Here is a 25,492-nt window from a genome sequence, read left to right as displayed (position 1 = left end):
GGTGTGAGTGTGCTCCCCCTGTGGCACCTCCCGACCAGAGCAGCCCGCTGCCCCCGCAGTGGGAGAGGCCAACTCTGGTGACCAAGAAGCTTGGAGTCAGGAGGTCCAGGTGATGAAGGTGACCACCCTTGGGTCACATTTTGAACCCAGCACTGTATGATCTTGGGGAAGTCGCCCCACAACACATGGCCGTCAGCTGAAATGCTGGGCTTCGGGTCCCCTGGGGGGCCGGTGACAGCACAGCCGAGCAGCTGCCAGTGCCGAGGTGCCAGAAGCCCACCTCTGTTATCTGCTCTCACAAGCGGTTGACTGAGCACAGCCACGGGCCAGACTCCAGATAGACAGGAAGACATGAAGGCAAGGCATCAGCTACTTCTGGCCTCATGGGTCAGGTAAACCCAGGGAGACTTCCTAGAGGGGGTGACACCCAGGCTGGGCTTGGAAATCCTAGGATTTCCTCAGTTGAGCTCCTTCTTGCCGAGCCTCTGTTTCACCATCTGAAAAATGAAGGTGTTTCTCAAGCAGTGCTTTGACTTGAGCGTCATCAGAGGTCCCACCCTAGGTTTCTGACGCAGGGGGTCCTGAGAACGTGCTTTCTAACATGTTGAGGGAAGTGTTCTGTGAGTCTGAACCCCCGTCGTGGAATGAGGAGCACAGATACTGCAATCCTGGCCTTGTCCCCAGGACTTCCCTTGAGCTCTTGCCTGCTGTGCAAAGGATTTTCTGAGAATTCTAAGGCGACCTCCAGGTGTCTGTCAGAGAGGCCAGCGTAGTTTGGGGCCTTGGCCCTGGTATGAGGCTGAGTTGATGTGCTGTGGGTTGGAACCGGCTCTACTTGTAAAGCCTGAGACCCCTCGTGGCAGTAAAATAATCATGGCTATTGTTTGCTCTGCACAGTGGGGAAACTGAGGCCAGAACGGCTCAGAGGTCAGCCCTGGTTCGGGTAAGAGAACAGGCTGGGGCTGGTAGGAAGTGTCATCAGTCATCACGGGCGAGGCCCGCCCTGAGGGCTGTGGGAGCCTGAGTAGGGCAGGCAGCGTAGTTCAAGGGGCTTGGTGTGGGGCGGTGGCACCTGCCTGCCAGTGACCAATGAGTTTGCAGCCTGGCCACTGTCCCAACCTAGGCAGGAAGGGCCAGCTCCTCCACTCCTGCCCTCCAAGCTAGGTAGGGCCGCGAGCTGGGTAGGTCACAACCCGGCCAGCAGGAGGGAGGGAGCACCCAGGGGCACTAGCTTCTGAGGCCTCAAGGTGGCGATCGTGAGTCACCCCATCCCCCCAGAGTCCCTCCAGGTGCAGCCAGCTGCCTCTGAGAGTGAGGAAACCTAGGCCCAGAGGACTGCAGGCTCTTCAGGCCTCCTAAGAGCTGCCAGCAGAGCCCTGCTGCAATGTGAGGCACGGACCCTAAGCCCCTGTCACATGGAACCCCCTGACCGCCACCCAACATCTGCGTCTAGTAGGTATTTCAAGTCTGGCATGTCCAGAAGCAATCCAGGTCTCCCCACACCTCACCCTCTGAGCCCTTCCCCAAGCTGGTCCGTCGCTCAGGCCGAAGGTCATTCTTCACAGTGTCCAGAGTCCACCCTGCTCCCCTCCTCTTCTGGCCTGAGAAACCTCTCCTGCGGTTTTGTTAGGGCAAAACCCACCAGCTGTTTTGCAGCTCCTTCCCGTGCTGGGTCTCCCCACGGCAGCCACAGTGACCTTCATACTGAGTCAGGTCACTCCCATCTCATATGCTGCAGCCTGGGCCCCCAGCTGTGCACGGTCTGGCCTGTCACAGACCACTCTCCTACTCATCTGCTTCCCATACACAGGCCTCAGGACCTTGGCACCTGCTGTCCTTTTGGCCTAAAACATCCCTTTTGTCCCAGGAAGCTGCGAAGCTAACACTGTCAATCTGTCTCAGTGCCACTGCCCCGAGGCTGCCTTGACCAACCCCCACATGCTTGGTGTCCTCTTCCCGGTGGTGTTTTTCTCTTTCCCACTGGGATGGAACCCCAGGAGGCAGGGATCTCCGTGTGCAGGTCCCTGGAATGAGGCTTGGTATGCTCAGAGCAGGTGCTGAAGAAACATTTATCAGACACATTTATCAGTGGCTTCGGGGCCACTGGGGAGCCTGCCCTTCTGCCCATGCCGACGTCTAATGACTCCTCTCCCTGCCCTGCCGGGGCCTTTGCTGTGTACTCGCATGCAAGCTGTGGGCGGCCTGGGAGGAGGGCCTGGCGGAGGCGCCTTTGATGCCTCACAGCCTCATTCTTTCTTCCCAGGAAACTATGCCCCAGACGTCCGTGGTCTTTGCCAGCATACTCGGGCCCAGCTGTAGTGGACAGGGGCAGCCTGGCATGGGGGAGCGAGGAGGTGGGGCCGGTGGCTCCGGGGACCTCATCTTCCAAGAAGGACGCCTCATCTCCGGGTCGCTGGAGGCCTTGATGGAGCACCTGGTCCCCACAGTGGACTATTACCCTGATGTGAGTGACTGGTGGGGGTGACCTCAGCTCCCAAGAAGGCTGCTTCGGGCTGGGGAGGGAGGACCAGTCAGAGCAGGATGGAGCAGCGGGGGAGGGACCAACAGCAGGGAGCCCCAGCCCCACCTCCATGCTTTCCTCCACCTGCTCCGACCACCTCCCCCCCACCCCCCAGCCTGGGCAGGGGAACCTGCAGTGACTTCCCTGCTATCCCCTGGCAGGTGGGAGATGGCCCTGGGGGCAGAAGAGGAATCTGAAGGGCAAAGATCAGTGCTTCAGGGTCCTGGCGAGGGTCCACCCAGCACATGTTCTGTCCGAGCCGGGATGATTGTTTTGTGCATGAACTGCCACGGTCCAGAAATAAGAGGGCTCAGCTCCTCCATGCCCACTGACATGCAGACCCCAGGGCACATGCCTATGCAGGCAGGACTGGCCTTCACCAACAACCCAGATCCTGCCTTTCCACCTAGGGGACACTGGCACATTCTTGGAAGAGGGAGAGAGTTCCCTTGTCATGTGTGGCTTCCCTTCCGCTCCAGTAGGTGGCATCTTTTAGTAGCAGTGGGGTTGTTGCGTGTTCCCCTTTGGGGGCCCAGCTGCCTCTCCCGGTGCCCCCTTCCTCCTGAGGGCAGAGCCCTGCCTGTTGGCCTCTGATTGACAGACAGGACTGCAAGGGGCGGTGGGGGGCGGTGGAGGGGATTGCTGCCTCTGCCCCCCAGCTTCCAGCTGACACTGGAATTAACCACTTCTGGGGGTTCTTGGCTTCCTCCCTCCCTCCTGGGACTGTGTCCACTCCATTGTCTGTCCTTCCATCCAGCCTGTAAATCCTCTCAGGGCCTGGGTGATGCTGGTGTGAGTGGTGCAGACGTAGCAGCTGAGGCTCCCCAGGGCTGGGACCTCCACCCCAGTGCAGGTCAGCGGGGCAGTAGCCTTGTGTAGCCAGGGGAGGAGCCTCCCCTCTCAGCCTGTCCCAGAGGGGCCTCCTCAGCTCACTCAGTCTTGTCCCCAAAACATTGTGCCCTGGGGGCCTAGCCCACTCCCCAGAGAGAGCACAGGGGTGGTGGGGACAGAACAGGGGTCAAGCTAGGCATCAGCTCCTCCGCTGAGCAGCTGGGTTCCCCCGCCCTTCCCTCACTGCCCAGCCCTGCAAACTGGGCCGCTGGGGACACACTGCTTCATTAGTCCCCATGGACACCCAGCTCTGCCCTTGGCTAAGAGCTCCAAGGTGTGACACCTGGGTGCCTTCACACTCTGAGCCATCTGCTTGGAAGGGGTCCCTGAGGATCCCCTGACCTGTTGAGATCTGACCTGCTGGGCTCCCCAAGCACCCCTGCTGCACGGCCCAGGACAGGATGTGGGACGTTTTGGGGGAAGAGGATCCTATGCTGCTCCAGGGAGATCAGCCCCCACGTGTGACCTCTAAAGGCTGCATGGCGGCAGTGAGGGCCTGAGGGCCTGAGTTTTGTTCCAGGAAGCTACACTCCCAGCAAACACGGCCCATCCTGCTTAGGGTGGAGCAAGGAAGGCCTGCTTCTTTGGGCCTGGAGTTGGGGTGGAGGGTCCTGGGTCCCCAGCCTGTGGCAGCCATGTGCAGATGGAGTACTGAGACCGGGGAGAGCCCTGAGCAGCCTCCCCCTCCCCCAATCCACCCAGTCTGCAGGCCTGGGCCAGGATGCAGACCCCCGGGCATCTACCCCCATCAGACAGAAAGCTTCCAAGAATCCTGGGCCCTGCTCCCTGCCACTTTTCAGTCCTGATCCTCAGTGCCCTCAGAGCCTGTGCCACAACCCGGTAACAAGGACGTGTGGACTTGGAAATGGGGGGACCTGGTGTGGGGACAAGGTGGGGACAAGGCCCACGGCTGGTTAGTTGACTGCACAGGGCCTTGCAGCTGTCCCTGAGGTGAGATCCTGGCGCCAAGGAGGCCCTGCCCCATGGGGAAGACCCTACACCCCACCAACCAGGCCCTGCCACATTGGCCAGTGAGGATCTGGACCCTAGTGTGCTTGGCACCTGGCCCGGGGAGCACCGTGGGCTGGGCAGCAGGCCCACACAGGCCTTCAGAGTCCCTCCAATGTTCCAGTCCCAGTTTAGCTGCAGTGTGGGGTGGAGCAGTGGGTTGGGGGGAATGCTGGCAGAGTGAGCTGGCTGGGAGCCCAACTTGTGGGGGGTGGGCTCTGAGAGCGGCTGCGAGCTGGGGTTTGACCTGTGCTTTGCAGTGAGAGACAAGGAAAGTCGAGGGGAGAGGGGCCCCGCAGAAGGTGAGGTTGGGCCTGGGAGGCGGCAGGAGCGGGTGGAGGAACAGGTGGTGACCACACCTGGGGACCACGCCAGGCCTGACCCACTCCTCAGCTTCTCTCTGTCTCTCTTCCTCAGAGGACGTACATCTTCACGTTTCTCTTGAGCTCCCGGGTCTTCATCCCCCCTCATGACCTGCTGGCCCGCGTGGGGCAGATCTGCCTGGAGCAGCGGCAGCAGCTGGAGGCCGGCTCTGAGAAGGTAAAGGTGTGCTCATGGGCCACTGCCTGTCTGCGTCCCCCTGGCTTCCGCTCTCACTCAGCCTTGAGAGAGAAGCCTGCTTGGAGTAAGGGGGCAGGACACGGTCTGGCTGAGGCCTTCTGCATGGGGGACAGGTCTGCTTGTCTCTGGCGTCCCTGGGGCGGGGCTCTCGGGGGTCTACAGGGACACACGCAGAGCTGAGCACAGCTCTCAGGATGCTGGATGTGATTGCCATTGGTGGGGGGTCGCACCCCCTCCCAGGGAAGGGCCACAGCAGACAGCTCTACCAGCTCTCCTGGTCAGTGCCAGGACCCCCAAAAGGAAGGGTCCAGCTACAGCTGGTGAAAAGTCAGTGAGGCCTGGGTCCCTGCCCCCTGCTAAGGAGGGGCAGGGGCAGCACCCTCAGGCTGGAGTTTTTAGTGCCTCAGGTATGGCTGTTTGCCATGGTCATTTCTTCTGATTGAGTCAGGCTTTGGGCAGTCAGGATGGTCCAGAAACCACGGCTCCTCCCTGAGGCCCCAGGGCCAGGGGCTGGTACAGACAAAGGGGTGGCAGGCGTACTGTCAAAGCGCTGGAGGGGCCTAGTCTGGGTTTCGGCAGAGCAAGGCCCGTTCCTGTTCACTGATGACTGTCCCCTTCGGGCTGGGCCTCCTGCTCCTGGAGGTGTGCAGCAAAGGCCTGTGCACACTGTGCCCTCGTCAGAGTCGCCTCTCCAGAGGGGGGCCGGTCCCAGGGTGTGCTGGGCGGGGACACAGACAGGCACCCCCTACATGCTGGGGATCAGGCTTGGGCGGAAAAAGACCAGAACAGAGTTTGCGGGAGGTGAAATTCTAAGCTGAGGGTCAGCCTGGGGACAGCAGAAGCCTGAGAGGAGCCTGGGGTGAGCCCGCCAGCCTTTGCCTGTGGAGCCATGCAGGGTTCTAGTCCCTGCTGAGCGTGGGGTGCAGCGGGGCATCTGGGAGAAGTGTCAGCAAGGCCTCCTGGGATGCCGCGTGCACTGGACTTTGGCCAGGAGTGGCTGCAGGGCCAGTGGGGGAGGCTTCGTAAGGCTCAAGGAAGCCATCGCTCGGGGACTGGCTAGGTGCATGGGTGGACTGGCTGATGTGGGCTGGTAGATACAGGGGTGGGGAGTTGGGTTGTGAAGGAGCCAGGCCCTGAGGGCACGAGGCTGGAACAGTCCACGCTGGGCAGGTGGGCACAGGGGGCTGGTCAGGACCAGGCAGGAGCCAAGACGGGCACAGGAGGGGTGAGCCTGTGCAGGGCTGGACACAGGAGATGCCGCCGAGCATTCGCACCCCCTCCTTGGGCTGCATGTGTGCATGGACCTGGGCCAAAAGGGAATCAGGAAGAGGAGGCCTGGTGTGTTTGTGCCCCTTCTCAGCACTTGCCGCCCTCGCCCTGCTTTTCACTGAGAGGGGGCAGGCTAGAGTCTCTTGCTTAACATTCACGATTTTGCTTGGTTTTCATTGTCTTTTTTTTTTTTTTTTTTAATGGCTATCTTTTAATTACAGCAAATGAAACTAGCTTTGTACATCATGGTAGCGATAGGATGGGCTTTTTGAAAATGAATTTAGGTGAAAAAGAGAGCTGGCTTAAGGGGAATATGAAACAAAGCAGGCATGACAAGACTGCAGGTGGACAGGGCGGGGGACCTCCCTCCCCAGCAGTACCCCTGCTCCCTACCATCAGGGGAAACACAAATCCTGCAGGGGATGGTGGGAAGGTGCGACCAAACTAGGGGATGAGGGGGGTGCCGGTACAACTTGACATTTTGTTGCTCATTCTGAAGGGTCAGTCTTTGTTCTATCCCCCACCCGCCCAGGCCAAGCTGAAGTCCTTCTCAGCCAAGATTGTGCAGCTGCTGAAGGAGTGGACGGAGGCCTTCCCCTATGACTTCCAGGACGAGAAGGCCATGGCCGAACTGAAGGCCATCACCCACCGGGTCACGCAGTGTGACGAGGTGAGGTCCTCCTTGGACCCTGCAGAGCTTCTGGTCTGGGGAGGGGTGGGTCTTCAGGGACAGCTCTGTATGTGGTCCCCTTCACTGTCACTCTCCCCAGAGGACTCCTCCTGGTCCCTCCCCCAACCCCATGGTGACAGCTCAGCTGGCCAGCAACAGGCCAGACGCGCCCTCAGCATTCTCTAGGTGTGGGAGACCTTGAGGCCTGAACGGGAATGACCTTCTGTCCTGCGGGTAGAGTGGGGGCCTTGGGAGAGGTTGTCAGAGCCTGTCTGCCTTCCCTGCTCCCAGCTCACTCTTGGTCTTGTGATGAGACCGAGGGGTGGCAGTCTTGACCCCAGCCCATGCGGAGGGAGCCTGGGCACCGGGCTTCTAGGGCAGAAGTGCCCCATGTGCTCATCACCTTCTGCCTTCCTGGAAGGCTCACAGCCCAGGGAGAGTTGGAGAGGGGCCAGGGGAAGGCAGGCTCCTGGTTCCTGGAGGAAGACCTTCTGGATCCCCGTCTCCCTACTATGGGCCCCTCCTGCTGTGGGAATCCCATAAGGAGTAGCTCAGCTGCCACCCCAGGAAAGCCATGCTTTTCAGACCCAGAAGCCCAGCCCTGGCCATCAGCTCCCTTCCCCATAGGACAGCCAGCCGAGTCACCCTCCCCAGCAGTTCCCCACTCTGTACCCAGCCCTGGCATGAGGCCCAAGTGCCACAGGAAGTCTGGGGAAGGGAGGTAGGCTCCAAGCTAGGCATGTCTCTGGAGGTGAGATGGGTCCCTGAGAGTGGGCTGGTCTTGCTGCCAGCCCGCACCAGCACCTCCTGCGCCCCCGCCCCTCACAGGAGAATGGTACAGTGAAGAAGGCCATTGCCCAGATGACGCAGAGCCTGCTGCTGTCCCTGGCTGCCCGGAGCCAGCTTCAGGAACTGCGTGATAAGCTCCGTTCGCCGGCCATGGACAAAGGGCCCGTCCTCAAGGCCAAGCCGCCAGCTGCTCAGAAAGACATCCTGGGCGTGTGCTGTGACCCCCTGGTGCTGGCCCAGCAGCTGACTCACATCGAACTGGTCAGTGCTGCAGTGTACCCTTCCCAAGACGGGGCTGGGCCTGGTCACTGGTGCTTACCCAGAGCCACTAGACCCCCGGAGCTGCAGGGCCTCTCCTGCCTGCCAGACTGGGGTGTCAGGTGATGCCCGCTTGCCAGCTCTGTCCACTGTCTTTGGTGGGTCTGTGCCCACATGAGCAGTGGGCTCCCCAGGATCGTGGCAGCCCTGTGTTAATGGGAAGGGCTGGGGTGATGGGGACTGCAGTGGCCACAGGATGGAGGACCGGCAGAGAAGAGGTGAAGGGCTTCAAGAGAAAGAGCCAGGTCCATCCCCACCCCACCCACCACCACATCCTGCCTGTGCCTTTGGCTGGGCAGGTACCCTGTAGCCACTGCCCTGAGGCTTCCGCCACACTCCCATCGTCCTGCCCCATCTCCTCCCAGAGGAGGGCTTTCTAGACCCCTGGGGTACACCCGGGGCACCTGCCCATGGGCTGGGTGTTCTGATGGAGGAGGGGCTGTGGCTGTGGGGCACACCTGAGGGGAGGTCTTGACTGCTGCTCTGAAAGCACCCCCACACCCCAAGGGTGGGGCCATCCTCGGGCAGACTTGTCACCCCTCCTGTGCGCTCTCTCCACCTCTATCCAGGAGAGGGTCAGCAGCATTCACCCGGAGGACCTGATGCAGATTGTCAGCCACATGGACTCTCGGGACAAGCACAGGGTGAGGGGCTGCGGTGTGCTCTGGGGCAGCCTGGCACTTCCGCCTGGGTGGCTGGGAACCTCGCAACCTGATAGGCATGGGTCTGGCCTCCTAGCACCTCCTCCAGGGCACTGGCAGATGGCCACGCAGGGTGATGCACGCTGGGAGGCCTTGGTGGGTGTGTGGGGGGGGGGCACAACCTGGGAGACCTGGACCCGCCAAGGTCTGGACCCCACCACTGCTTCCACAGTTTCCTCCTCTGGCCACGGCTCCTGCTCCTTGGTTCTGGGGTGGGACAGGGCAGCACCCACTGGCAGGGTCCTCAGGCTCCCTGTGACCCGCCATGTCCTCCTAGTGCCGAGGAGACCTGACCAAGACCTACAGCCTGGAGGCCTATGACAACTGGTTCAACTGCCTCAGCATGCTAGTGGCCACCGAGGTGTGCCGGGTAAGTGCTGCCTGGGACACGGGTGAGGTGGCACTGTCTCCCGCTGACCCCACAGTTGCTGCCTGAGGCTCCGACTCCTGCACCTCTCAGATGATGAAACTTCCCAAGTGGAGGCAGGAGGCGCTTCTTGCCAGGGCCTTGGAAGTGCCAACCCTCCCTGCCCCCACTTCCAGCAGAGGTGCCTCAAGCTACAACGGACCTATCCACGGAGGGCACCCTGTGCTCAGCATAGTCTGTGAGCACCTTTGGGGCTCTCTCGGTCTTCTCAGCCTGCCCGGAAGCTCCTCTGCCCAGCATGGAAAATGCCATGGCTGCATTTCCTGCCCCTGCATCCTGCGAGCACCCCCCCAACCCCAGGCCTGACAGCTCTGCTGCAGCCCAGGGCAGCTCCAGTCCAGGCCCTGCTTCAGGGTCTGGTGCTGGAGGGGACGACCTGGGAGGGGCCCCTGCTGAGCCCTCTGGCCGCCTTCCAGGTGGTGAAAAAGAAGCACCGGACCCGCATGCTGGAGTTCTTCATCGATGTGGCCCGAGAGTGCTTCAACATCGGGAACTTCAACTCCATGATGGCCATCATCTGTGAGTGGGTGGGGCCCCGGGGCTCCCCATCCAGCTCAGCGTGGCCCCCTCACCCCGCTCTGACCCTACCTGTCATCCCCTGCAGCTGGCATGAACCTCAGTCCTGTGGCGAGGCTGAAGAAAACGTGGTCCAAAGTCAAGACGGCCAAGTTCGACGTCCTAGAGGTAGGCACCCCAGCCTTGTCCTGCGTCGGCCCAAGGAGGGGTGGGCTGCCCATCCCGCTCTGCCCCCTTGCAGAGGGCTTGCTGCCCCCAGGAGGCAGGAACCCCATGCTCTCCTTGGCCCTTGGGACTTCAGTCAGAATGGGCATCACCTAAAGCAACGTTCTGGGGAGTGGGTCGTAGAGCTGGGCAGGCCCCCAGCCGCAGGTTGGGCAATGCCGAGTAAGCAACCGGGCCTTTTCCTGGCTCAGCTTTCCATGGTCCTGGATCCGCTAGGCGGCCCAGGGGCCGACAGGTGGGTCCACTTGCAGCCTTGCCTACGTGTATTTGATCACAGAACCCATTTTTAGCAAATGTGTGTCTTGTGGAGCTGGTCAGCTTTGGGAGGTGGCAGCCTGAGCAGATGGGCAAAGCCGTGTTCTGAAAGGAAGGAGGTGAGGCCCAGACTCAGCAGGGGAGGGAGGAGGTGTGTGTGAACTGCCAGACTGCTCCAGTTTTCCCGATGACGCCTGGACCCAAACCCAGAAGGCCCTGGCCCCGTGCTCAGCCAGGTGCCTCTGGGCTTCCCTCCCCTGTGCCCACTCCTGGAGAGAAGGCCTCTTGGGGGTGACAGTGTGGGGCTGCCCAGAGCTGTTTCCTGCAAAGGGGGGTCCTGAGCAGGTCTGAGAGGTGCAGGGGGAGCCCTGCCCACCATATCCTCCCATCTGCCCGCAGCACCACATGGACCCATCCAGCAACTTCTGCAACTACCGCACAGCCCTGCAGGGGGCCACGCAGAGGTCCCAGATGGCCAACAGCAGCCGCGAGAAGATCGTCATCCCTGTCTTCAACCTCTTCGTTAAGGACATCTACTTCCTGCACAAAATCCACACCAACCACCTGCCCAATGGGCACATTAACTTCAAGGTCAGCTCTGCCCCCTAGTGGTCCTAGGGGAGGGGGCCAGGCTGTGCCAGCACAGGGACGGACAGCAGGGGCAGAATCCATCTGTGCAGGGCTGTGGCCCTGTGGCAGAAGGGCCTGTTAGGACTGAAAGCTACAGGGCGGGTTCTGGGTGCCATTTGACCTCAAGGTGTTGAGGATGGTCCCAGTTCTTCTGGGTGGACGATCTGGTTGCAGGGCTAGGAGCCACAGGGCCCCAGAGTGAGATCATGACGTGTGCCAGTTGGTGGTGCTGTGCTGGGTGTGGCTGGGATGCCTGCCTCAGCCTGGAGTCCCAGATGGGGCCCTCTTGGGGTCCCTGCACAGGGGGAGTACAGACCCTGCTGCAGCCTGGTGGCTCAGGCACAGGGCAGGACGGAGTGGCCTTGGGGAACCTGCTGGCTCTGATGTTGCACCTAGTGCTTCCATGAGAGTCACCTCTCTAGGGCCAGTGTCCCAGCTCACTGGGACTGGGGAGGTGAGCAGCAGACTGAAACCAGAGCCTGAGTCCCCTGCCCTAACCAAGGTTTTCAAGCTTAAGGTAAGAAATGAATTCCATTTGGTCTTCCATCCCTTCAGAAATTTTGGGAGATCTCCAGACAGATCCATGAGTTCATGACATGGACACAGGTAGAGTGTCCCTTCGAGAAGGACAAGAAGATTCAAAGCTACCTGCTGACGGCTCCCATCTACAGCGAGGAAGGTGAGGGCCACCTCCCCACACTGGCAAGGTCACAGAGCCCCCCCAGGCTGCCCTCTCAGGGTTGTTATTCTCATGCTACGCTGGAGAGGCTCACTCCCAGGGGTGAGCGCCTGAGGGCAGATTGTGGGCGGACGACACAGGAAGGATAAGGACAAAAAAAAAGGCTCCTGAGGCCACTTGAGAGCCAGCACTGCAGAACCAGGAAGCTTCTCAGCATCCCAGGCAGGCAGCCAGGAGCTCTAGGCTTTGTGGGGCCAGGAAACCCTCACAGCAGAAGTCACAGCCCTCCTAGGAGTTCCCACTGTGGCTCAGCGGAAATAAAGCCAACTGGTATCCATGAGGATGCTGGTTGATCCCTGGCCCCGCTCAGTGGGTTGGGGATCTGGCGTTGCCGTGAGCTGTGGTGTAGGTCACAGACTTGGCTCAGATCTGCCGTTGTTGTAGCTATGGCATAGGCCAGCAGCTGTAGCTCCGATTCCATCCCTAGCCTGGGAACTTCCACATGCTGCGGGTCCGGCCCTAAAAAGTGGAAAAAAAAAAAAAGAAAAAAAGAAAAAAAAGAAAAGAAAGGAAAATCATAGCCATCTTGGTCTGGGAGTTCCTTTCCGGGCAAGAAGGGATAACTGGTGTGGTGGGCAGACTGGCTGCATGTGGACATGGGTTCTGAAGGCCTTCCTGTCTCTCAGCTCTCTTCATCGCCTCCTTTGAAAGTGAAGGTCCCGAGAACCACATGGAAAAGGACAGCTGGAAGACCCTCAGGTAAGAGAAGTCCAGGAGCAGTCGGTGAGCCCCCAAGACCAGCCCCACCCCTGACGGGTCTGCCCCTCTCAACGGTGGCCGAGGGCACCTCCACCCTGATCAGGCAGAAGAAGGCCTCCCCGCGGCGGGGTGAGAACCTAGGGTTTGAGTGTCCCTGATTCCTCCCCTCACTGGCCAGTTCTGGGCAGCCCGGCCCTCCCCTGAGAGCACAGGCCTGCCCTCTGCTTGCTCAGGGGAAGGGCCTGCCAGCCCCCTGACCATTTCCTCGTTCCCTGCTCACCTTTAGGACCACGCTCCTTAACAGAGCCTGAAGGCACGGATGCAGCCTGCAGACCTGGATGAAGCACACCTATGTACCGAGTTTTAATCCTGATCGATATGGGTTGAGATGAGGAGGCCTCACTGGTTGGGGTCCATTTTGTACATACCTTTTATGAAAAAAAGAAAAAAGGAATTATTTCATGCATCAACCTTTGGCACTTAAAAGTTTTTTTTTTTTTTTTTGGTTTATTTTAAATAACAGGGCAGGGCCCTGCTTTGGGGAGGGGTGGGGAAAGAGTATCATGGGGGATGGCATCCATGATAACATCTTATTCTAATGAAATGTAGATTTTTATTTTCTACTTTTGATTATTAACATCTTACAAAAAAAAATATTTAAAAAACCCAACCAAAACCAACATGAGCCCTGCCTACCTTCCAGCCAGTGTCTCTGATGTCGGGGTTAGTGCCTTAGAGGGTCCTGGAGGGCCGGTCTCCCGCTCTGTCGTGGCCTGCAGCCAGCTCTGCCCTGGGCCACAAAGGCGCCTGCCCTCAAAGCCTAGGCCAGTGAGGTCCCGGCATGAAGGACTAGGGTGGCCAGGAGGTCTCATTTGTGTACTTCTGGAAGCGAACCTTGAACACGGGCTTTCCAAAGTTTACATTTTCATGTTCCTTTATCAGGGATTTATGGGGGTCAGGGGGGGAGGGCAGGGGGACGCCTGGCAGCATATTTTCTGTTGGAATTACGTCTGGCAAGTTATTCTTCAACTACGTTTTGGGAAAAGAGGAAATCTAAAATAACGTAAGGAGGGGAGTCGTGGAATTGTCGGTTTTCCAGGCTGTGACTGAAAGAGACTTAGCTGTAATAAGGCGAATACAAAGTACAGTTAAGGATGGGGTTCAAGCTGGCTTTCAATGTCCCCACTTCAAAGTGAAAAGAAGCACCTCACCAATCAGGCTCCTCCCTCCTTCTGGGCAGGGGAGCTCCCCTGCTAGAATCGGAGACAGAAACATTAGCCAGTATCCGCTGGAGCCCTCTCACCTAACACTGCCCAACATTTGGAGGTTTTTCCCACACCCAAACTCGAGGGGCACACTCCGTTTTCTTTCTGACGCCCTGGCCCCTAAGAGGCCAGAAGCGGGCAGTCCACGCGGATGTGCTCCCCCTCGCAGCAGGGCTCTCATTCCGTACAGATTTGGAATTACTCACCCTTGTTTCTCTCCGCACACCCGTTTTCTGCCAGCTGAGAGTCCTGGCTGAGGCCGGGGCAGCTAGTTGCTAATTCCCAAACCTCCGAGGAGAGCTGGAGACGTGAAGGCGAAGCCTTAGGAGGGAGGTGGCTCTGTGATCACTGCTGATGTCGCCCTCGGCCCTGGGTGGAGCAAGGATATTCTTTACACTGTATTGTCACAGTGTTTTTGCACTTTTCAGATGTTCTAGATAGTACATATTGTATATTGATAGTACATACTGCTTTGTTTATGTATTTGAGATAAAGAAAGGTTTAAAACTTGAGAATATATATTTGGAATACGATGTTAGATCCTTTTCTGTCCACGTGTTCAGGAGCTTTCCCATCAGTGTGCACTTTGCTGGGTCATCAGTTCTAGTCCCTACCTGACACAGTGTCCACATTTGCTACTTTATCTTCCCAATTTGATACACACCCTAACTGTGGCGTTTTGGTACCTCAAGATGAACTCTGAGGATAAAGCTGTACTATAATGCAGGATGTCAGCTGTTGGTGTGACTGGACGTACTTGCATCAATAAAAGAACATGTCGCTCCCCTTGTGTGCCTCTTCTCTGTAGGGGCTGGTGAGGACGGGCAGCTCTGATGCCGGCAGGAGGCAGGGGGTGGTTCCCGGGCCAGGGAGGAAGAGACTGGCAGGCCCCCCCTACAACACTTTCAGAGATGGATCAAGGAGTTCTCACCTCCACATTCTGACAAAGTGCTTTTCAAATAATGCAAAACAAGATAGCACTGTACAGAGACAGGTCCTATCCTGCTTTCCTCAAAGGTCCAGGTCCAGAGAGATGTCACGAGCAGCTTGAGTTACATGGTCATGTAAGTTCAGGACACCTACCTTAGATGATTGCTAAGGTTCCTTTCCTGCAGGACTCATCAGAACCCTCAGGGTCTCCTGGGGCTGGGGATGTTGGGGCTCCCCGCTGACATCTTGCTGCAGGGAGGCATGCAGAACGCAGTTCTCTTTTTGTTCCAACAGGTCACACTTGGAACGCTACAGAGAAGGGATTTATTGAGAGGGTACACAGGAGCTTGTGCAATTGAAGGAGAGGAACTAAGACACTGCTCTTCTCTGGTCCATCCCACCACCGCCCTGTCCGCAGTGCCCAGGCTGGATGAGGTCTGCTCATCAGACCTGACTGTGCTCCTTCGCAGCCAATTCAGCCCATTAGAACAGCGCTGCCCAGCAGAAAGCTTTCTGCACTGAGGGGGTATTCTGTACCTGCACCATCCAGCATAGTGGCTGATGGTCACACAGAGGGACTGAGTGCTGATAGTACCACCAAGGAACAGAATTTCTAATCTTGTTTACATAATTTTTTTTTTAATAGTTTTTTTTAATAGTTTTTTTTTAATAGTTACATATGGCAGTTCCCAGGCCAGGGGTCGAAATGGAGCTGCAGCTGAAGCCTATGCCACAGCCATGGCAACACCGGATCCAAGCCACATCTGCAACCTATGCCACAGCTTGTGGAAAGGTCAGATACTTAACCCACTGGGCGAAGCCAGGGATCGAACCTACATTCTCACAGAGACAATGTCAGGTCCTTAATCCACTGAGCTACAGTGGCAACTCCTTATTTACATTTAAATAGCTAATGGCCACCATGCTGGATACAAGGCTAGGCCTGGGGGCCTCGTCATCTGTTGCCCCTCCATGTACCTTGTGGAGTCCCTTGAAGATGCATAAGTGAGTTTTGGGTAAAGGACAACACTTTTTAGGTTTTTCCATTCAATGGCACCCTTGATTTCTTGGTAAAGTTACTTTTGGAAGTTTCTACCTACCTCTGCTTAGTCTGTGTCTTAGATGCGGAGCCTGAGCTGGGAGCAAGAGGTAAGCTGGCCTGGCTAGCCCCGGCACTGTCCTTCACCCAGGGGCAGGCTCTCCAGGCAGTGTCCTCAAGGTGTGGGTCCCAGCCTGGCAGCCGTAGCCACACTGGAAACTTGTCTGAGATGTTTCTGGGCCCCCACTGTAGACCTGCTGAACGGGAAGCACGGGGGTGGGGATCCCAGGCAAGTGTGAGCAGGGATCCCAGGAGGTCCAGTTCTGCAGGAGTTGGTTCCGGCCTCCTCATAGCCCAGGTCTCCAAGGGGCACGTTACCACTCAGGCACTAGGCTTACACTCGTGCACGTTCACCTCCTCCAGTATATTCTCACATGCAATCTCTGAGAGTATCTCTGAAGAGTATCACGTCTTCCTGGTGAGTGGCGCTTGTGCTCCTCCGGAACCTGCCCCACCTTCCATATCACAGGGCTGGAGTCTGCGCTGTTTCTGTGTAGGAGCCTCTTGAGCAGCTGTGCCTCTTGAGTAGCTGTGTGGCCAGTGACCAGCAGAGGGCGCCATTCATAACTGCGCAATGACTGAGGGCTCCCTTTCACTTCCCATCCACCTTTCAGGAACAAGTCTATGTTACAGCATCAGATATGACAGGAAGCTAAGCTAAGGATCTCTACCAAGGCCATAGCCACTTCTGTGACAAGACTTGGTTTTTTGGTGAAGTATACACCTACCACACCCACACATTTGTAAAATGTGTTGTCATGTTCTTTGGGAAGGCAAGACAGGATTTAAGTGTAAAAGCAAGGAATGAAGAGCTCAACTTGTAGATTGAGTCCTCATTTCCAGTTTCCAGCTGGGTACCCTTAGACAAGGTCTCTACCTTTTTCAGCTTCCATTTCCCCAGGATTAAAATGGAATTACAGTACTCTAGACCTCATGAGGCTATTGCAATGTTTGTTATATATGGCAGAAAGTGCGATGCTTGGCTCACTAGAAGCGGTCAGTGTGAGCTGTGTACCAGCAGTGGTGCCCCTGATAAAATGGAACACCACTTCTGCCACAGAGAGAAATCCTTCAGGAAAAGTGAAACAAAGGATTGTAAACACCCTTCTCAAAGGAATAATGGAAGCCTTGGTCAATACAAATATATTCCAGCATTACCAAAGAATCACTTAAGTGTCAAATTTAACCAACTATAAACATAAGAAAAATATGAAAACATAGGGAAAAACATGAAAAGATTCAAAGCTGGGATTCAAAACTACTTTCTAAATGAAATACTACTGGTAACTTTAGATCATGCCAACATAATGTCTATCTCTATTCTCAAAAAGACGTCATGATACTGTGAGGGAGGTAAGGGGCTGCCAACCCCCCCACAAGTATCTACCTCCGCATACCTAGGACTCTCAGGTATGGAGCTTCAGCAACAATGTTAAGGGAACAATGCTGTCAAGACTATGAGAAAGTTAAGCACCTCTTCATCTCTGGCAGCATGAAAGACTAACTGCTTTCCTGTTGAAACCAATGGAGTCCCTTATGCAAAATTTTAACCTCCAAGTCAAGGGGGATAGTCCAGAGCCTGCTTGCTCGAGAAGGGTCAGGTAGGAGACTCTAGCTGACATCTCAAAAAACCACCCCTCCCTGTGATGGTGAATTTGAAATAAAATGCTCCTACTCCAACCCCATCAAGGAGGTTAAGAAAAATTGTCTGTTTTGAACCTCAGCACTGAATGGAGATGGGGAAATTTTACCCCAGATGATTTATAACCACAAGTCAGTAAGTGTCACAAAGTTTTACAGCACAAATCACACTGGTCAAAAATACTTTTTTTTTTTTTGCCCATGCCTGTGGCATGCTGAAGTTCCCAGGCCAGTAGCCAAACTGGAGCCATAGCCATGACCCAAGCAGTTCAGTGACAACTCTGGATTCTTAACCTACTGAGCCACAAGAGAAGTGCAGAAACATTTTTTTTTTGGATGCGCCTACAGCATGCAAAAGCTCTCAGGCCAAGGATTGAATCCGCACCACAGCATTGACAACACCAGATCCTTAACCCACTGAGCCACCAGGAAACTACTGCTCAAAAAAATTTTAAGCTGAGAATTTAGTCTAATATGGCCCTTAATTGGTACCATCCCTAAGTTACCCAGTAGAAGCAAAACTTCTGACCTATATTCCAGCTTAAAAAGTCTCTCCTTAGCTGTGTCTAATATTCTGTTAAACACACCAGCTGTATTTTAAAAATTTATTTTCATTTCTAGATGCTCTATTTGGTTCTTTCCCAAATCCATTTGGACAAAGTTCTGTAGCAATTACCAGATTGTAACACAGAAAGACAAAGTTTGGAAAATATGAAACAGGTTTAACATATGTTATCAGAGTTATAGAAGGAAAGAGAGAATAAGCCAGAGACAATGAAAATGTAATAGCTGAGAATCTGTCAGAAATAACAAAAGACAACAATTTGAGAAGCCAAAAGATTCTCATGTAGGATCAGAAAAAAATAAATCTGCACACAGACATATCACAGTGATACAGAATAGGGATAAAGAGATTTTAAAGACAGCCAGAAAAAAGAAGGCTGATTACCTTCAAAGCCAATGGAGTTCCCATTGTGGCTCAGCGGTTAACAAAACTAAGATCCGTGAGGATGCGGGTTCGATCCCTGGCCTCGCTCAGTGGGTTAAGGATCTGGTGGTGTTGTGAGCTGTGGTGTAGGTCACAGACGCAGCTCGGATCCCGCGTTGCTGTGGTGTAGGCTGGCAGCTACAGCTCCAGATTCCACCCCAGCCTGGGAACTTACATATGCTGAGGGTGCGGCTGTTTAAAAAAAAAAAAGACCAAAAAAAGCATACATATAAACTGTTAAGCTATATAGCGGACTTCACAACAGAAATAACTGAAGGCATAAGACAGTGGGATAATAACATTAAGGTGCTGTGGAATTAAAGAAACCTCAGCTAGAGTTAAGAGAGTTGGAACAGGCCTGGTGGGGTAGTTCTCGTACCCAGCTACACATCATCAATTACTCCAAACAGGGAGAGAGGGAGCAAACATCTCCATCAAAGGAAGGTGTTGCCTGTTTTACAACCAAGTAGGAAGAAAATTTCTCTCCCCTGAGGACAGTCCAGCCAGGAGGAGGCTATAGCAGCCCACCAATGAGAAGCCTCCATACTCTGGATTCCCAGCTTCCTACAGGGAACTCTTTGGTCATTACGGTCCCTCCCAACTGCTCCCTTTACCTGATAGAAGCAAGTTTCCTTTCCTTGTTCTCTCATTTGCCTGTGGTCCGGCATAGTTCAGGTATCTGTACATGGAACTGCAATTCCTTTGGCTATTCCTGAATAAACTTGCTTTTGCTCATACAATAACTTTTTGATTATTAAAGTTGACAGTACTACAGATTTTTCAACCTAGAATTCTTTTTTCTTTCTTAAACTAATTCTTGATCTTGATTTTTTAAAATTTTATTGAAGTGTTTACAATGTTGTGTTAATTTCTGCTGCACAGCAAAGCAATTCAGTAAACTTATTTTTTTCCATTATGGTTTGTCACAGGATACTGAATATAGTTCCTGTATTATACGGTCGGTCCTTGCTATTTACCCATCCTATATATCATAGTTTGCCTCTCCTAGATGCAACCTAAAATTCTATACCCCTCAAAAAATATTTCTTTAATAAGATAAAGACATTTATAAACTAGTATTTGTTATCAGACCTCTACTAAAAAAAAAACTTCTAAAGGATGAATCTTCACTCCCACCGCACAATATATAAAAATTATTTCCAGATAAATCATAGATCTAAATATGAACAGCAATACAATAATACATTTAAAAGAAAATATGAAAATTTCTTCTTTATTTTGGAGTAGGCAAGTTTTAAAAACTGGTCACCGAAATCACTAATCGTAAAAGAAAGAAAACTGATAAAATGGACTTTATCAAAACTAAGACCTTTCACTTACTAACAGATAACATTAAGCGAATGAATAACATTCTCTGCCTGGGAGAAGATATCTGCAATATATAAATCTGACAAAAGACTCATATCCAGAATATAGAAGTAACTCCTACAAATCCATTTTTTTAAAAAAGCCAATTAAAGAAAAAGGGTTAGGCACTTCACAAACAAGATATCCAAATGGTCAATAAGCATATGAAAAGATACTCAACATCATTTCCCTGATGATAAAAGTAAACTAAAACCAAAATGAGATAACTGTACATATCCAACAGAAATGAAAGAGGCTAAATTAACAACACTGAAAATATTTGGAGGGGGAGGATGTGAAGATGTGAAGCAACTAGATGTCTCATATGTGGCTGGTAGGGGGTCAGTTATGTGTAAGAACTGAGAAAAAACTGGCAAGGCTATTCAAGAGAAAAGAAAAAGCACAAATAATATCAGGAATGAAAGAGAGGCTATCATTATAGATTTCACACATATTATACAGATTACAAGAAGATATGGCAAACAACTTTGTACATTTCATCTATAATTTCAAATTTACCAGTATAAATTCCTAGAAAATGGAATAATTCAACCAAAACTAACTCTAGAAGAAACAGAAAATCTGAATAGTTCTACAATCATTAAATATATTGAACCAGTGATTAGAGATCTCCCCATATAGAAAAGTTCAGGCCTTGGCTTTCAGGCAGTTCTCCCAAATATTCAAGGAAGAAATAATTCCAGACTTACATATCTTTTCTAGAAACAGAATAAGAAGGGACACCTGTAACATATTTTATAAGCTAGTAAAACCTTAACAGAAATGCCCAAGGATGAGAAATAAATATATATATAGGCAATCTTACTCATGAACACAGATGAAAAACACCTGAAAAAAAAAATACATACACGTACACACACAAATATACACAAATATGTAAACAAGTGTTTGTGTGTGCATGCAGACAGAATACAGTAATGTATATGGATAATATAATATGTCATAACAGACTGGCGTTTACCCCAGGAATGCAAGGGTACTTCAGAAAATCTATTGAAGAGTTCTCGTCATGGCTCAGCAGTAATAAACCCAAGTAGTATCCATGAGCATGCGGGTTCAATCCCCGGCCTCCATCAGTGGGTTAAAGATCTGGCGTTGCGTGAGCCATGGTATAGGTTGCAGTAGCAGCTAGGATCCCACATTGCTGTGGCTGCAATATAAGCTGGCAGCTACAGCTCCAATTAGATCTCTAGCCTGGAAACTTCCATATGTTGTGGGTATGGCCCTAAAAAAACAAAAAACAACAATAAAAAATCTCTTGAATTAATTTAACACTGAAGATGGAAAAAAAAAGTCGTATGATCATCTCAATAGATAAAGTAAAAATATTTGATAAACGCTCTCAAGCATGATTAAAAAACTTGCCAGGAAGGAGCCCCCGTTGTGGCTCAGCTGGTTAAGAATCTGACTCGTACCCATGAGGATTCAGGTTCGACACCTGGCCTCACTCAGTGGGCTAAAGATCTGGCAGTGCCGCAAGCTGCAGCATAGCTCACATATTAGCTTAGATCCTGCATTACTATGGCTGTGGTGTAGGCCGGCGGCTGCAGCTCCGATTTAGCCCCTAGGCTGGAAACCTCCATATGCGGCAGGTGCGGCCCTAAACAAACAAATAAAAACTTGCTAGGATATAATAGAAGCTAATTTTATTCACTTACTGATGAATCACTAGGTATCTCTCTTGAAATCAGGAACATGGGCAGGCAGTCCACTACTGCCATCTCCAGGTAACACTGCACAACAAATCCTATCTCCCACGGGAAGACAAGAAAAATAAAGATATAAAAATTGAAAAGGGGAGTTCCTTTCGTGGCCCAGTGGTTAGCGACTCCAACTAGGATCCATGAGGATGTGGTTCGATGTCTGGCCTCACTCCATGGGTTAAGGATGCAGCGTTGCCGTGAACTGTGGTATAGGTTGAAGATGCGGCTCAGATCCTGCGTTGCTGTGGCTGTGGTGTAGGTCTGCAGCTGCAGCTCTGATTCAACCCCTAGCCTGGGAACCTCTATATGCTGTGGATGTGGCTAAAAAGCAAAAAAAAACCCCAAAAAAACAAAAAACAAAATTGAAAACTTTTGCTACTCATAGATGTATGATTGTATTCAGCAAAAGAAAAGCAAGAGAAATTAGGAATACATTATTAGAATTAACTGGGTTTGGCAAGGTTACTTCACACAAAAACTAACCCACAAAAATCAATTTGATTTCTAAATACCAGCAATAAACAATAAAAATAAAAGATCAAAAATCAAAATGCATCAAAAATGCAATCTAGGAAAAAATATAAAAAATGATACATGTAAGTCCACTGTGTAAAAAAGTATAAAACTTAATTGAAAGACAATAAAGACTGAAACGGATAATATTATGTTCAAGGATTGGAGGACTCAATATGATAAAGATGTATGTTTTCCCCAAAGTAATCTTATAGATTCAGTGAGACCCTAGTCAAATTCAGAAAGGTTTTCCTGAAACTTAAGCTTATTCTGAAACTTAAATGAAAATACAAAGGCTATAAACAGCCATGACAAACTGGACAAAAAGTGAGTGGATTAGCTCTCAGAAATACCAATTTCTATGAAGTTACAGTAATTTAAACTGATGTTATGACGTGGTGATAGACAGAAAACCTAATCTGTTGAACAGATGAGAGCCCAGGATTAGACCTGTGCATATATGACATCTGATGAATGGGAGTGGTTCTGCAGATCAGAGGGTGAAATGTGGACTTCAGAGTAAAACAACACTGGAAAAAAAGTAAAATTAGATACTTACCTCATGTCATACACAAAACCTCTTCCACTTAGGTTAAAGACCTAACTGGAGAAAGAAAGTTATGTATGAGGGATTCAGAAGATAATACAGACCAATACCTTTAAGAGACCATTTTCTCTATGACAAGGTCATAAATGAGTATTAAAGAGAATCTGGAGTTCCCATCATGGTGCAGTGGTTAACGGATCCGACTAGGAACCATGGCATTGCAGGTTCAACCCCTGGCCTTGCTCAGTGGGTTAAGGATCCTGCGTTGCCGTGGCTCTGGTGTAGGCCGGTGGCTACAGCTCTGATTAGACCCCTAGCCTGGGAACCTCCGTATGCTGCAGGAATGGCCCTAGAAAAGGCAAAAGACAAAAAAAAAAAAGAAGAAGAATTTATAAAGGAAAAGATGAATTAAACACATTAATTTTTATTCATCAAAAAGCACCATCAAGAATGGGAAAAGATAAGCCACATCCTGGGAGATAAGATATATGCAAACATTTAACCAACAAGAGTTGGTACCCAGAATGTGAAGAATTCCTATGAACTTATAAAAATGGGCAAAAAGGTTGGAAATGCAAATTATAATTCATGCCTAATGCCCAGTAGATTGGCAAGAATTAATAAACCTGACAAAATTAAGTATTTCCAAGGATGCAAAGCAAACCTCTTACAGTGCTGGAGGTGGTCCACTCTGGAAAGTAAGTTGAATATGCACACAACTGATGACCTGGCATCATTACTCCTAGAGAGATTCTCTCACTTGTGAGACCTGCTCAGCAGTATTCATGGCAACACTGCTTGTGACAGCAAAAGTAAACAACAAAAACTATGAATGACCCAAATACCTGTAAACAGTAGAATAAATATTGCAGTATATTCATTCAGTGGAATACTAGGCAGTAATAAAAAATGAATTAATTTTGAGGTTAACGTGAGTGAACCTCAAAAACAACACTGAAAGTTAGATAAATAATGAAATCACATGTGTAAAAATGCAAAACGGTCCATTGGGTAGAGATATACACATTGTTGGAAAAATTGTGAAGGAAAACAAGTGAAAATTAGCACAAAAAATCAGGACAGTGACTACTATGGGGACAGTGAGGGTATGTGGTCTGGAAAGAGCACACAGAGATAATGGTCTCTATTCTAGTCTGAATAGCTGGTGCAGTGCTGCTGGCTTCACTATTTTTCAAAGTACACAATTACATGCCATATGCTTTTCTGTATTTATGATATTTTACAACAGAAATAAACTTACCACATTTTCATTTAACTTTTGGTAATAAAATACTTTATTGGTACCGTTTAATGTCAAAAACATAGTAATGTTTCCATTGCTTAGCTTCCATCTTTAAATTAAACGCTTGTTTTAAAAATAGGAGGAAAGAAAAAAAATCACTCAATTCTGTCAAAAAACAAGGTACAACTCACTTTTGCAAATAATTAGGTTCTCTCACTTTAAATACCCTAATTCACGGGTCTTCACAATAAATAACTGCGTATAAAAGGAGACAACGGCCTGAACAATTCTGCAGAGAACATCTTATAGATCTTAAAAAAACAAGCCTAAATGCTACCCCAACTTAAACCTGTAAGAATATTAAGAGTTATTACAAAATTGAATTCATGTAGCACCAAGAAATTTAGGATTTATAACATTTCAGATGATATGATTTACCGAGCAAAAAAGAATAATGATTTGTCTTCCATGAATTTTCAGGAGTTTATATACAAAGAGAATTCAATATAGATCCCTTTATAAAGCCAAAGTTTCAAAAATCTATGCATGCCTTTCACCATAGCTCCAATTTGTGGATCTAGCAATTGACCCTATGGTAAAAGATCCATGTGTGATTAAATAACATAGTACAGTCCTATCTGAATATAATTTCTTATTCATTTTGTCTCAATATAATTTACACCTCATTTAAAACATCATTCTATCTACAAGTTATATGTTTCCCTAAAGTATTCTGTAATTCAGATTTCCATTTAGACAACCCTCCCCTCCTCCCCTTTTCTCAAGTCAGTGTGATCTTATGGTTTTATACCTCATTCAATTGTTTGGTTTTTCTCCCTTCAGTGAAACTCCTCCTCAACTCAAAGTATTGTAATAATGCAAATACAGATGTAGCATAATTAATATGTTAGAAAAAAGGATAATACATACATATGGATCCATGCTAAATGAAAAAATACAAAGCATAAAACACACATGCTACACTCATCTATTCTGAACTAGCAATAAGAAGGCCCTGACAGGGCTCTGGCTCATGTAAACTTATGTTCCCAGATGCCTTTAGTAACCTGTACTCCAATATAATAAACTGTTCTGTTAAAATGTTTCCATGTTTATCTCTGTTTGTTCAAAGTAGTTTATAGAAACTTTGGTTCCTAATCCTGAACATAATAAATGAGTAGTACCACATTATATTTTTAATCAAATTATAGGTTCTAACCTAAGTATTTTCTATTATTACTCATTTGTTTAAAAACATTCAGGGGGCTGGAGTTTCCACTGTGGCTCAGTGGTAACAAACCTGACTAGTATCCATGAGGATGTGGGTTTGATCCCTGGCCTCACTCAGTGGGTTAAGGATCTGGCTTGGCCGTGAGCTGTGGCGTGGGTCGCAGACGCAGCTTGGATCCTGTGTTATTGTGGCTCTGGCAGAGGCCGGCAGGTGCAGTTCCGATTCGACTGGGAACTTCCATATGCCATGGATGTGGCCCTGAAAAGAAAAAAAAAAAGAAAGAAAGAAAGAAAGAAAAAAAAAATTCAGGGGGCTAAGCAACAAAGTTGAGGAATTTTTTATCTCTGTCTTCTCTTGATTAGTTGGGGATTTCAGATGTGTCATTTAACTACCCTCTGCTTTAGTGAAAAAAGGATTCTTCAAGCAAAAGACCAAAGATCTACATTTACAAACCAAGCGGTTGACTGAGTGGTTGGCAGGTGAAGAGCCCCTGTCAACACACTCCATCCATAACACTCTGTCCTCTCTGCAGGAAGAAGATGCTTCTGACCCACCATCAGCACAATACATTCCATCCCTCAGCGCAGATGCAACCAGAATACAGTCAGAACATGGAGCTGGATACAAATTAACTCAAAACTACTCTTAGGAGTTCCCATCGTGGACAATGGAAATGAATCCGACTAGGAACTGTGATGTTGCAGGTTCGATCCCTGGCCTCTCT

General features: G+C 50.8%; 1 protein-coding gene and 1 long non-coding RNA gene across 4 annotated transcripts in view; one reads left to right on the top strand and one right to left on the bottom strand.

Annotated features, from left to right (window-relative positions):
- RASGEF1A (RasGEF domain family member 1A) overlaps positions 1 to 14,268 on the top strand; it is a 32,365-nt gene extending 18,097 nt beyond the window's left edge. Inside the window, exons 2-13 of one of the 2 annotated variants that reach the window (XM_047761302.1) lie at positions 2,264 to 2,464; positions 4,838 to 4,960; positions 6,783 to 6,920; positions 7,749 to 7,970; positions 8,597 to 8,671; positions 9,006 to 9,098; positions 9,572 to 9,674; positions 9,760 to 9,839; positions 10,551 to 10,742; positions 11,337 to 11,460; positions 12,147 to 12,219; positions 12,506 to 14,268. In XM_047761302.1, coding sequence (XP_047617258.1) covers positions 2,264 to 2,464; positions 4,838 to 4,960; positions 6,783 to 6,920; positions 7,749 to 7,970; positions 8,597 to 8,671; positions 9,006 to 9,098; positions 9,572 to 9,674; positions 9,760 to 9,839; positions 10,551 to 10,742; positions 11,337 to 11,460; positions 12,147 to 12,219; positions 12,506 to 12,530 — 1,449 coding nt within the window. In that variant the 3' untranslated portion in view covers positions 12,531 to 14,268. Of the gene's footprint in view, positions 1 to 2,263; positions 2,465 to 4,837; positions 4,961 to 6,782; positions 6,921 to 7,748; positions 7,971 to 8,596; positions 8,672 to 9,005; positions 9,099 to 9,571; positions 9,675 to 9,759; positions 9,840 to 10,550; positions 10,743 to 11,336; positions 11,794 to 12,146; positions 12,220 to 12,505 lie in introns of those variants that run through there. The other variant, XM_047761301.1, reaches the window with a different exon arrangement.
- Positions 11,997 to 18,194, bottom strand: LOC125116263 (uncharacterized). Of its 2 annotated transcripts, XR_007132292.1 has the most exons (4): positions 15,515 to 18,191; positions 14,568 to 14,723; positions 12,916 to 13,853; positions 11,997 to 12,647 (listed from the first exon to the last, which is right to left on the bottom strand). It is a non-coding gene; the product is annotated as an uncharacterized LOC125116263 (long non-coding RNA). The 2 variants fall into 2 exon arrangements; XR_007132291.1 differs by having other exon boundaries at positions 12,916 to 14,723; positions 15,515 to 18,194.
- Between the last annotated feature and the right edge of the window lie 7,298 nt (positions 18,195 to 25,492).

Source organism: Phacochoerus africanus, chromosome 15 (genome assembly GCF_016906955.1).
Source record: "Phacochoerus africanus isolate WHEZ1 chromosome 15, ROS_Pafr_v1, whole genome shotgun sequence".
Taxonomy (NCBI): Eukaryota; Metazoa; Chordata; class Mammalia; order Artiodactyla; family Suidae; genus Phacochoerus; species Phacochoerus africanus.
The sequence above is the reverse complement of the archived record's forward strand: the minus strand, read 5'-3'. Positions and strand labels throughout refer to the sequence as shown.